General features: G+C 48.5%; 1 protein-coding gene across 1 annotated transcript in view; it reads left to right on the forward strand.

Moving 5' to 3' along the window:
* Window positions 1-1,418: 1,418 nt before the first annotated feature.
* TRIM71 (tripartite motif containing 71) overlaps window positions 1,419-12,895 on the forward strand; it is a gene marked incomplete at its 3' end in the record, with an annotated part of 56,450 nt that continues 44,973 nt past the window's right edge. The window contains exon 1 of the mRNA XM_082321900.1: window positions 1,419-2,327. Coding sequence (XP_082178026.1) covers window positions 1,425-2,327 — 903 coding nt within the window. The 5' untranslated portion in view covers window positions 1,419-1,424. The remainder of the gene's footprint in view (window positions 2,328-12,895) is intronic.

Consider the following 12,895-nt stretch of genomic DNA (forward strand, 5'->3'; position numbering starts at 1 on the left):
GTGATCCTAGGCGCTGCAGGGGCTCAGAGCGAGCGAGAACCGGAGAGGAGGAGGAGGGGGCGAGCGTAGCGCTCTCGGATAGCATTGCACAGCGGCTCCAATTTGTGCGAGCGAATATAATACACCCCCCATGAATAATTCAGGGCGGCCGGCGGGGACCTGCCGCTGCTCCTCTGCCCGGCCGCGGCCGCCGCAGCGTGTGCGAGCCGCGCCGAGCCCGCGGTGCTGACCGGCCCGCCGCCGGCAGAGCCCCGCAGCCCCCGGCAGGGCCGGGAGAGCCCCCGAGCCCCGCGTGTGGCGGGGCCGCTGCGGGCCCCGAGCTGCCCTCCCCGGGGGAGCCCCGCTTCAAGGGAGGCGTCCGGCGGGAGCCGGGACTCAGGCGAGAGGGGACTGCTCTTCCCAGCCGTCTCCGGAGCCCTTTCCTTCTTCCCATCTCCTCCTCCTCCTCCGTGTCCCGCCAGCGTGAGTCCCTGCCGGTGGGGTGGGCACCAACGCCGCCCTCCATCCCCACCCCCCAGTCATGCGGTGGTGGAGCAGGCGTCGGCGGGGGAGGACTGGAGCCGGAGAAGCCCGCCTGGCCACTGTGTTTCAGTGCCTCTCTCTCTCCTAGAGCTGCTCTGGATTGCAAAAGTGGAGGGGGGAACTGAAACGAAATTTCCCCTTCCCCCCCGACAAGCACAGGTTTAAAGGAAAAGAGGAAAAAACCCAACGCCCCAAGAAGAAAGAGCGAAACTTGAGTTAAGCCCCTGCTGCCCCCCACCCGCCTCCTCCCCGCCCGGCCAAGAGGGACTTGCACTGCCGCCCCGGCGCCCCGACCCCGTCCTGCGGCCGTGGGAACCGGAGCCGAGCCCCGGCGGAGAGAGGTCCGGTCCCCGCTGGGTGCGGTGGGGATCGGGCGGTTGGCGCCCATGCACTTTCTGTTTGGGGAGAAGACGAGTAACCAAACCACGTTGTCAAACTGCTGACCCGAGGGGGAAATGAGAAGACTGTGTGAGGTATTGACCCATCAGGGAATCGATACGATTTGTCTAATGCAACGGGGGATCGGGGGTTAAGCACATGTGAGGGAAGAGAGGATCCATTTGCTGAGAGAGAACGGGACAGCTACACCTTGATACCAAAAATACCTCCCCCCCGCAGCAGCAAGCCCGGCAGCGGCAGCAGCGAGGTACGAGGCGAGGATCCAGCTCCCTGCAGACCGCCGGATCGATGATACCGTATTTGCAAAACCGGCCGATCGATCCCACTTGGCAAAACTACTGATCGATGCCAGCTTGCTCGTAAGCCGCTTGCAGAACTACCTTCTCCAAACGCCCCCCGTCTCCTCTCTTTTTTTTCCGCCCACGCTTTTATTTTTTTGGTGAGGGAGGGGAGATACGTTTTTGCCCCCCTCCCCCCCCACCGTGGAGTCGGGCCCATCGCAAATGGCTTCGTTTACCGAATCCGACTTCCAGATCTGCCCGCTGTGCAAGGAGATGTGCGGCTCGCCGGCTCCCCTCTCCTCCAACTCCTCCACCTCCTCGTCCTCCTCGCAGACCTCCAGCTCCTCCGGGGGCGGCGGCGGCGGCTCCTCCTGCGGGGGCCCGCCGCGGCGGCTCCACGTCCTGCCCTGCCTGCACGCCTTCTGCCGCCAGTGCCTGGAGGCGCAGCGGCACCCCGGCGCGGGGGACGCGCTCAAGCTGCGCTGCCCCATCTGCGACCAGAAGGTGGTGATCTCGGAGCCCTCGGGCATGGACGCGCTGCCCTCCTCCAACTTCCTCCTCAGCAACCTGCTGGACGTCGTCGTCGTGGCCGCCGCCGCCGACGAGCAGAAGAACGGTCGCGCCGCCGGGGCCGGCCCCGCCGCCGGCTCCGGTGCGGGAGCGGGAGGCGGCGGCGGCGGCAACAACCGCCACCACGGCCGCCCGCCGCCGCCGCACCGCGCCGCCGGCTCCTCGCCCGCCGCCGCCGCCTCGGCCGCGCCTTCCTCGACGTCCTCCTCCTCCTCCTCCTCGGGGGGCGGCGGCGGCTCGGCGGCGCTCCTGATGCGGCGGCCCCACAGCCGGCAGGGCGAGCCCCGCTGCAGCTCCTGCGACGAGGGCAACGCCGCCAGCTCCCGCTGCCTCGACTGCCAGGAGCACCTGTGCGACAACTGCGTGCGGGCGCACCAGCGCGTCCGCCTCACCAAGGACCACTTCATCGAGCGCTTCGCCGCCGCCCCCGGCCCCGCCGCCGCCGCCGGCCCCGCCGCGCCGCTCGCCCTCAGCCCGCCCTACCCCGCCTCGCCCTACAACATCCTCTCCGTCTTCCCCGACCGGGCCAGCTACTGCCAGCACCACGACGACGAGGTGAGCCGGTGCGCGGCGGGACGCGGGAGGGGGCGGCCGCCTCCCCGCCCCCGGCCGGCGCCAGAGGGCCCCCGCCCGCCTCGCACCCTGGCGGCGGGCGGGACGGCCCTGGGGGGCGGGCGGCGGCGGGGACCGGCCGCGGCGCTGGGGGTCGGGGCTCGGGGGTGGGAGCGGGGCCGCCGCGCCCCTCCGGCGGCCGGGGCGGGAGCCGCTGGCGGGACGGGGGAGGGCGTGCGGCGAGGCGGCGGCGTCCCCGGGCGCCCCGCTCGCTCCGGGCGCCGCCGCCCGGGAGGAGGAGGAGGAGGAGGAGGAGGTGGTGGAGGTGAGCCGGGGGGGGCCGCTGCGAGGTGCGGGAGCCGCGGTCCCGGGAGGCGGCCGTCGGTGCCTGGGGCCGCCCGAGCGCTGCCGGTCGGAGGGAGCCGGGCGGGCGCGGAGCGAGGGCGAGCGAGACCCGGGAGGTGCAAGCAAGGAAAACGAGTCTGCCGGCCCCCCCGGCCCCTGATGTTTCTAACGCAAAGCTTAAATTACTTCGTGGAATCTGCTTTGTACCGCGTTCGGCGCGTAACCCATCCGAGAAAGAGAAAACGAATAAATAGAGAAGGAAGATAACTGTAACGAGGAAAGGACTCTCCCCCCCCCCCCCCCTTTTTAATTGAAAGTAGCCAGAAAGTTAGCAAAGGTGTTCACCCTTGCCTGTACCAGCTACGTGTCCTGCTTAACTAGCTGCCTCTGTGGTGCAAACGAGAACTCGTGCAAAAATGGGAACTTGCTTTAGGTAGTCTTCACTTAAAACGCTTTGCTGGCAAGTTTTGTTTCTGGTGATCCCAAGTGTTGTTTCACAGATCTAAAAGAGGCTGCGGCTTCTTCAAAACGTGCTGAAAGTGTCTTAAGTTTCATTGGGACGGAGTTTCTTGCTGTGACAGTTTGAAACTTAATTTTTTCTCATCTGAAACTGGAAAATGGCGGTCTGCTGTCCCCCCTCCTTCTGCTCTGGGGGTCAACGCGGGGGATTTTGCTGGAATTTTCCAGTAACTTCAGTGTTGGAGGTGGTTTCCTCCCAGTATGAAATTGGACAACACCACAAAGCGCTTCAGGGGAAAAGCCTGCCTGAGGACAGGGTAGTACAAGAGCTTTCTGTGGGATGCTTGCTTAACTGATAGGTGAAGGCGTTTAGCCTGGTGAAATGTGGTGATGCCTTTGTCTTCCGTTTGCAAGGATGCTTTTCCTAGCTCGTCTAATGCTGCTGGACCTCTGAAATTTCTAGAAAGCTCTGGAAGAGCTTTTCTTATTTCTTAAAGTTGCTAGTGTCAGAGGACAGAAAGCATGGATTTTGTGGAAGAAAACCCTTAAAATGACATTTGTGGGGGGTGGGGTGTGCTTGAGGGGCAAGGAAGTTTTTTAAAAACAAACAAAAAAACAACAAAAAAACCCCAAACACCTTACTGGCAATTGAGCTGCTTACGGCTTTTTCTGGTATCTAAGTATCTCCCTGCTAGTGGGCTTATTAAAGAACATACATAATACTGAATGCCAGCATGAAATGAAGCATGATGTTCTTAATACGCTAGAAAAGCTATGTTTCTGCTTCTGTTTTGGAGTATAACTTTGGACTTGTGGTATGGGCTAAAAAGCTTCTAGTTCTTGTGTTCTCGGTATTGTAAAGCTTCTTGTTGAAATGTGTGAAATGAAACAAAGGGGGGCTGTTGGCCGTAGTGTAGAGTATCCAGCTTCTAAAGCAGATGTATTCTCCACCACTTGGTGAAGAGTAGCTGGGACAGGAGCTCCAAGGTATTTTGTAGACTTAAAAGCTTAAATTGCAAAAGGAAGGAAGATATTGTAGCGTTGCTTAAACTGTACAGCTCTTCTAGAATTAACTTCTAAAAAAGCTTGTTAATTTATTTTACATAACTAATATTTTATTTTCAACAGTGTGCTTTGAAAAGAGTACATGTCTTTGAGAATTGGTTTTGGGTGTCCTTGTGTCCTGTAGACCTAGAAATTGTTTTAAAACAAGTGAGCATTTTCAAGCCTTCAGCTCCTGTTGAGAAAGGCTTTTATTCTGCAAATTAATGATCTACTACTGTTCTTGATTAGTGAGTTTTGGTGGTTCCTTAATGTGGGTGTGCCTGATCAGTATTCGCAAGTATTTATTATTCACTCAAGGGGAAATGTTTGGGAGAGACTATGACTGTTGGGAACAGTTTATACTGTAAATCTTTCTCACTTTCGTTAAAAATGTGGGCGAGGTGTACGATTTTTTTGAGAGAGGGTGGCTGCAAAACTGTGAGGGTTATTGCTTGTTTAATTCTAAGAATGCTATTTACAGCCTCATAAAAGGAACGATAATAGACAGGCAGCCTTCCAAGAAAGTACTTAAGTGATGCACTAAGTACTTTGTTTGGCTGTCTAATAGTGTAAAAACAAACCTAAAATGCAGAGCTGGAATGGCAGCTTGGAACCTTAATATTGGTAGTTACAAACTACCAGTTCTGCTCAGTATGTAAGTGGGAAAAGCTGGTGTAGGGGCAGGATATTCCCTCAGACTAATGTCATGCAGGTAGGTTTGGGCACAGGCAGGTCTCATCTGTAAGCTGCTGGAACAGTAGTTCTCTCGGATAGGGAGTTCTCCTTCCCCAGGATGTATCCTCATCATCCTGTTTGAGGTAAGTTGTAAGGAGTTTGAGTCTGACCCTGTCCCTGGGGCTTTTCTGGGCCAAAGCAGCTGGCTCCCTTGTTTTCTACCTCCTCGCCTAGAACATGATACTCCTGTCATTCCAGCAACACAACTTCACTTCTTACCTTTTTGGTTCTGTTTCTCTCTGGTGTTTCTATCCCTCCTCCTGGAAAGCACTGCCCGGTCCCCACAATTTTCCCTCCTCCCGCCCCCATTTTGAGACTCCCTCAAGTGAGGAGGGAAATAGCACTGTGGGTGGCTACTGACTGGGTGTTCCAAGTCTCAAAGCAAGACTACAGATAAGCGTTTGCAAGACAAGATCAACGTAGTTGCTCATCCTTTCAGTGCAGAGAAATGCAGATTTCAGCTCTTCACCACCATGTCTGGAGCAGCCTCTTTTTAGTTGAGTTGGTTCTGTTCTCAGTTGAGCCGTTGACTCCTGTAAAACAACAGTAACCGGTTGTGTGCGATGAGTACAGGCAGTCACTGACAACAGAGAATATTGACGGTTGCTGTAGTGGCAAACATTAAAGAAAGTGGAACCCTGGGCACTGCTTTCAGGGTGGAGAGTGCCTGCAAATACTGCAACGATGCATGAAAGGAAAGGAAACTATTCCTGCAGAAAAAGCAAAAGCTAGTCTTTTCGTTGTCGCAGAGCTGCTGTTGAAACCTGGTATGGTTGCTTACCACTTGGAACCTCACTGTCTGATGTAAAATGCTGTCAGGGCAGCAAGGGAAACGCTTAATCTGTCAGATGCTTCAAAGCGTTCTCCAAGTGTAGCAATATTTGTGTTGCAACCCTGAAAATTTTATTCTGTGTGACCATGTTTGTTGTGTGGATAGAATTATCAACATTACAGTAGTAACTAGATGTTATCGTCATAAAAGCCACTAGAACAGGACTTTAAACTTGCAAAAGGTTTTACCTTAGTCTTATCCATAATTAAATCAAATATGCTAACTGATAGGTCAAAGTGTGCTTGATTGTCTCATCTCTCCGACTGAAAGAGCACCTCTTTTTCTTTTCATAGAATTCTTAATAATAGGCTGCAAACCAAACCAGATGCTTAGAAAATGTTGGAACAGCTGTAGGATACTTGGCTCGTATAGATAAACTACCTGGATTCAAAGGACTTTGCTGTTGCAGAAAGTGAAAAAGGTGACAAGTCTCAGGTTAAATAACGTGGGGTTTCCTTTATGCCAGCTCTCAGCTACTACATGCTTTAGTATCACTTGGTGATAACAGTGGTGGATGGCCAAATCACTTCAATAGCAGACTTCTAACACTTTCTAGGGAAAGTGCAGAGGTGCCAGATTCAGTCAACTTAATGGTCTGTGACCCCTTAGTTCTCATATTGCTTTACAGATTCCATTTTAGAAGTGGTTCACAGACTACAAGGCAAAAACCCTGTAGCAGCACAGCTCCCCCCCGCTGCAAGAAAGGATTTCCAAGTTTTTTCCCCTTGCCGTTAGCCATGCTGTTCCTTCCTTTTGCTTGCATCAGTTCTGGCTTTGGTCAGATTCTTCATTGATCAGATTAATTCACAAACTCAGAAGTTTCTTGCCAGATCAGTGAGTTGAAATGGCTCATGGGGTTATCTGTGCATGTGGACAAGACTGGCTAAAATTAGATTGCTATATCGAATTCTTGGGTTGCATATATTCCTGAATTGATTGTCTTTTTAGACTACAAAAAAAGACACTTCTCCTTATTTTGTCTTACAGACCGTAAAAGATGCAACTTTTGAAGGCTTGTGTATGTATGGAAGAAGGCATTCAAACACATAACTGTCAGTTGAACTGGAAGCTTGGCTAAATTTGCTGATTGAATTCATACCAAAGCTGCTCTAATGTAGGGTACAGCTCTGGTTTCACAATAGGGAGCCAGCTGTCTTAACATCTCAGGGCTACTCAAAGGAGGGGATCTCACTTCTTCCTTTGTTTTCACCAGCCTTGGTTGTGTGCGCTCAGGAGATGCTTCTGTGAGCCAATTTAACTCGCTTAACGTGGTAGAAAACTTTTTTCCCCTTCCTCCTCCTTCTAGCATTGGTATAAGTTTATTTGAATTGCAGAGGAATCTGGCCCAAACTGAACTGGTATGAGGGAAAAGGAGGAATAGTGTGGCTAGGAAGGAAGGGCGGGTTAGATATGGTCCCTTTTGTGTAATGGCTTGCTGTCACTGCCTAATACTGAGCTTTATTCCATGGTGCTCTTAACACTGTCCACCCACATGTCTGACCAAACCTGTTTGCTGTGTCCCCATTTCTGTGTCTCTTGCTCAAGGGCTATTTGTATGAAACTGCAGTATGTGATGCAAATGTGATGCAGGCTCTTGCTGCTCCTTTTTCCAATGGTTAGGGGTTTTTTACCTCCTAACAAAATGATTAAAACTTCTAGGAGTGCCTCCTGGAGGCACCAGTCTTAGTAGGTAATACTTTACTGTGTTGCAGCTGTCATGGCTGCTATAGCTTCAGCTTTATAGGAGAACGTGCACATGAGCTAGAGAAATATGTACTTCCAGTATATATAAGAAACTGTGCGTATACTTCTTTATACTGATGCACCCTTCATTTTTCGTACTTACTGTGTCTTTTCTCTTCTGGTATCAAATGCACGTGCAGTTATGTTGGATTCAGTTACTGACACTTGTGTTTTCCTTTCTAATTTTTTCCTGGTGAAGAAAGCAGGGCAGTGAGTTATCTTGTTCATACGTGGTCTATGTAATGTGGACTTAACATCTTTGGAATGATGAAGGGTTTTAATAATCTCTAATTTCACACTTCTTTTGCTTACAAATAATGTTCAGATATCTGGTGCTAAACAGGTCACCTCAGATTACTCTGCCTTACTTTCCTTTCAGCTGCCCTTTCCTCAGCATACCTTTAGCTCCTGGCTCTTCTCTGTATGTAAAAGTATTTTATTTAACTGCTTCTCTTTTGAATGAGAACTTTGCTGGGCTTGAAACAGCTTTAAAACGGTACTGGACAGAATCAAAGCCTCCCCTCCTTTCCCCTGCTTTGGTGTGACTAATGTTCAAATACTCTCAATGTTTTAAGGTAAATGTAGCAAAGTGGTTTGGGTCTTTTTTTTTCCCGGTGATAATCTGATATCATTACATTACCGGCCTAATTAAACATGACTTCAGGTAGTTTCTAGTGAGTAAAAATTGGATGAAACATAAATGCCTTGTCTGTTCAGGAGACTTTCATGGACTGTTTTTACTTTGAGAACATCTTTGAAAAACCAACAGTATCAATGAAGTAGAAACCTGCAGGCTGCAGCATAGACTTCTGAGGTTATAACAACTTTCTTGAGAAAATAGGACTGGAGATATGCATACAATAAATAAGCATGAAACTATAGTCTACTGTATACGGAGAACTTAATTTCCTTTAACTTGATGTCTTGAAGTGTATCTCTCAACTTGGAGAGAGGGTCTGATTGAATTTTGCTTCGATGTAGTGAAGAAATCTTGCATCATGTGTAGGAGTTTCTCCTTTCAGCTAAGCCTTTAGAGCCTGTAAACATGCTTGCTAGACCATGCTTCCTTAGAGGAAAACTACCTAGTTCCTCTGTTTTAAAGTTAAGGTATCATTCCTCTTTCAATACTGTCTTGACCCTGTCTCTTCCTAGCTCTCCTCCCATACTGCCTTCCTTCCTGCGAAGCTGTTGGTGTCTTTCCATCAGACAGAGAATCGTGATGTGTTGAGAGCACAGATCTTGAGCTGTACAGACAATGCGCCATATGCAAGACTAATGTTACCACAGATAAGATTTCACAGAAGGGGTTTATTGTCTTTAGCTGTAATCCACGTTCAATAGAGCGGTTACAAATATAATCTGGATCATGATTATGTAGTACATAATTTTTAGTAATGCTTTTACCCTACCATTCTAAGTCTTAATTAAAGGTGTAGAAGTACTGGATGGGGACGGGACTACTGCTTGGCAATGCAAGTATTAGCTAACGTAATGAATGGACGTCCCTGATCCTAAAATATATTAGGCATACGTTGTTGTTTTAGCTGTTCTTGTCATGGGCTCAGCTGCAGCTCCTTCCATGGGCTGTTTTCTACTTTCCCTGGCTGTGCTTGTTGAAGGGCTATGTGGGTGGGATAGGTTTGGTCCTCTTATCTAACAGATTATGCTTATGCATCCAAATCAATTCTGAAAGTCACAGGACTGGAACAAAAATATGTTAAAGAATCAGAGCAATACTATTTGCTAAATGTTTTCTGACTTGAGTTCAAAAGCTTCTTTACTATGCAATATTACTTCGGACAATTTTATCCCTTCCTCTTCCCCTTCCCCCTCCCATGTGAAAGAGGAGCAATTGTATGTGGCTAATAAAGGACTGGCACTTCTTTCCTAAAGTTCTTTTGACTCTAAGCTACTTCTTTCTTCCTCTTCTTTATCAACACTCAACAAAATAACAACTTTTTCAACTATGGAGTCTGTAGCTAATAATCTTATTTAGGAATTAAAAATGCTGAGCAGCTTTGAATGCTCTAGCTGTTTAACATGAAAAGGAGTAAAACTCAGTACATACAGATGAAGCTCACGAATATATGTTCTGTGTCGTCCTACTGTGCTGCCTCTTGGATATGTGTGCAATACTGACACTTCCTCACAAGAATTACTTCATAGTTACGTGTTCAGCTGTAAGAAATAAGAGCTCCAATCCTGTCATTTCACTTGAGTGTTTAACATGTGTTTCTAAAAGCTCAGATGGTGAGCTTGTTGGATAGGATGGTGTCTGGTCAGCAGTTTTTCTGTGTATGTAGGTGAAATATTTTTGAAGTGACTAAGATTCAAACTGGAAACTTTGAATGAGAAGCTTACTGTTTTATGATTCTGCATACTTTGTGCTATGCCTCTGTACTGGTGCTGATTTGGAGAAGATGGCTTACCTTCCAGCAGTAGGTAGGCAACTTGAGGAAATCTTTAAGCTTGTCTCACCAGTAACGGGTGAAAGTCGCTTTTCAGAGTTGAATATTTAAAATTTTGGGGGTGGTGAGGTATGTCTTCAATGCTATAGTGGAAATGGTCTTTACTGAACAAAGAAACATGTGAAATATCTTAAACTTGTTTCTGAAACGAACAGATTAATCCAGTCAAAGGCTGCTGTCCTCCTTTTGTTACCTCAGTAGTTATGTCTTACTCTTGTGGGTTACCACAGTATGATCTTCACCAAGACGGTACAAGTAATCCCTGAGGCTGCTCTCAGTACCAGTACTTTCTGGGACTGTCAAAATAGTGACTGCCTGCCCTTGGATCTCAGTGGTTTGCAGGGAGAAGTGTCCTTTAGTGAGCTAAAGGTAATAGCTAAGCTTGTATTGCATCATTTTCCCTTTAATGTTGGTCTCCATGCATAACCAAAATATTTAAAGGTATTTTGTCAAGTTTGCTAAACCTTATCTTTTCTAGTTGTTTGCTTGTATTACATGCCCATAACATAGGTTTGGGGATAGCCAATGTTGTTATAAACTACCATCTACTGTAAATATTTCCTAAATATTTCCTTTCCCTGGTTAAGGTATTGTAAATGTACAGAACTACCAAATGCTGTGTTTGGCTGGATTAAAAGGCTGCCAGGGACCTGAGATTCAGAAAACAAACTCAACAGGATTCTCGGATGGTAATGTTAGAGCCTGTTGCTGTGTCTTCCTCTTGTCCCATGTTGTCTTGGGTTTTGTGGGTTCCATTCACAAGTTTAGGTACTCGCTGTCCAGAGTGGCAGGCATATGCTAGAAGGCTAATTTTATACAGCCTTTTGTTCAGCTGCTCTTGGTTAACAAAAGGCAAACTATTATTTAGGGGGAAATGTCAGCTATCAAACTTCAAATCCTCCCCCTCTTCCCTCCCCCTTCACTTCAGTGGTTCTTACTGCTCACACCATTCACACTGTCAGACAGTTAGGTGTACAATATCAAAATCCCTAGCCTTGAATCTTTGGTGCAAGCAAAGCTTGAAAGCTGTCTGCATTATGGATGCCTCTAAGCTTTGTAATCCAACCTAGTGCTGCGGCGAGGGAGTAAGGAATACCGAGGGACTAGGGAATGCTGCTCTCCTCTATGAGGGCTGGTAGTGTGGTCTGTGAATTGCCAGTCAACTAGTCGGTACTGGTCCCTGTTGCCTGATGAGGTTACTATTCCTGATCTTCTGTAACCTTGAGTCATGCCACGTGAGGTGATTGAGGGTGTAAGAGAAAAATCAGGTAGGTTCTAGCAGCTTGCTGTGTCTCTGTGGTTTGGAAGTCAACTATATATTTCTAAAATGTTGTAGTAAGCGCACGTATATGTGAGGCAGAGTCAATCTGTTGCTTTGGGGAAAAACTCCTTAGACAATGGGAAGACTCACCATGCCTCCAAGCCTTCTCTTGCCTCGAAAAGCAATGCTGGTAAAGAGTTAACTTTCACCCCCCTGCAGCACACCCCGCCCCCACTGCTATATATGGTGTGCCCAAAGGCACTGGAGATTTAATACATTGAAGTTGGAGCGTGAAGGGGGTCTGCAGGCTGCTAGACAAAGTCACTCAAATTTCAAGAATACTTGATCCATACAAGGATGTTACTTGAGACAGGCATGACTTCTCGGTAAGAAACTGGTTGCCAAATGAGCCGGCTGAGCGTGTCCTCAACACGGTTTTTGTGGCTAGATGAGCAAATTGGAAACCAGATTTTCTTTAATTGATGACTGATAAGTAAGCCAGCCAGAGCTGTTGCGAGAACCATCTCCCTTCGGAGAACAATGCTTATTTGTTAGGGGAAAAATGACAATTGTGATTCTCCCACTGCAACGCTTGCAAGTTATAGAAACTATTGTGCAGATAACTAAATTCTCTATTGAATCATATTGAATTGACTGAACACTAGACTGAACGAATGGCAAATATAACTTTCCCCTTTCTAGTTACTGTAGATGCAGCTGTAATGTCACAGTGGTGTACCAGCACAATGCATTTGGTGTTGGCTTCTGTTAAAGGCTTCTAAATGGATGGGCAAATATTTTGGGGGGGGGGGGGCGACTGTTTATTAAAAAAAAAAAATCATAACTGGAAATGTCAGGCAGGGGTCTGGAGTGGATTCTACCCTGAAAGAGATAACGACCAAACTAACAGCAACAAAACCTTAGGGAATTGGAGAGGGTGAAATGCAAAAGAATTACTGGAATACTGAGGTCCCAGTCTTCCCAGAGCTGCTCTTGTACTTAATACAATGGTAAGGGGGGAAAGATGTAATACTCTTCTTGCTTCCTCCCCTCTTGTACTTAATACAATTGTAAGTGTGGGGGTGTGGAATTCCCACCCTGCCCTCCCCCAATATCATGGAAGCATTGGTGAGATTAGGATTAGTAATTAGATTAGGGTTATAAGTGGTGGCTGTCGACGCTGTCCCAAAAGGTAACAGCACACCCTTTCTTAGAGTGAAGGTGGTGTCTGCTTTCTGCTTTGTAGACAACGTGTATTTTAATTGACAGTACTGTTTTGTGGTAGCTGTTGCTCTCTTCTAGCATTATTTTCTCAAGGACTCTGAGCCTCTTCCTAGAGCAGAGAACTCACGTATGACCCTTGAGCTTTCTGTTGCTGAAGCACGGCTCCCTTACTTGGGTTAGGCTGTAGGGTGGTTGGCGAGATGGTTGGTGTGGAGGTTAGCGGGCGGTTGGCCTAAGCAGGCTGGTGGGAGTGGAAGCAAGCCCGGAGGGTCTTGAGCCGATTTCCTCTGCATAGCTGGCAGGCTGTCGGAGGGCTGTCTGCTCCAGACCTGTAGGCCACTCTTGAGAGGTGCTCTTCCCAGTGACAGACTGTGTACAAATGCACACAAATGTGATATACTCGGTGGGGTAACTTTTAGACAATTGTGGCTTGTCAAAACAAACATGGTTTTATCTTCAT

Source organism: Platalea leucorodia (assembly GCF_965183815.1).
Source record: "Platalea leucorodia genome assembly, chromosome: 1".
Classification (NCBI taxonomy): domain Eukaryota; kingdom Metazoa; phylum Chordata; class Aves; order Pelecaniformes; family Threskiornithidae; genus Platalea; species Platalea leucorodia.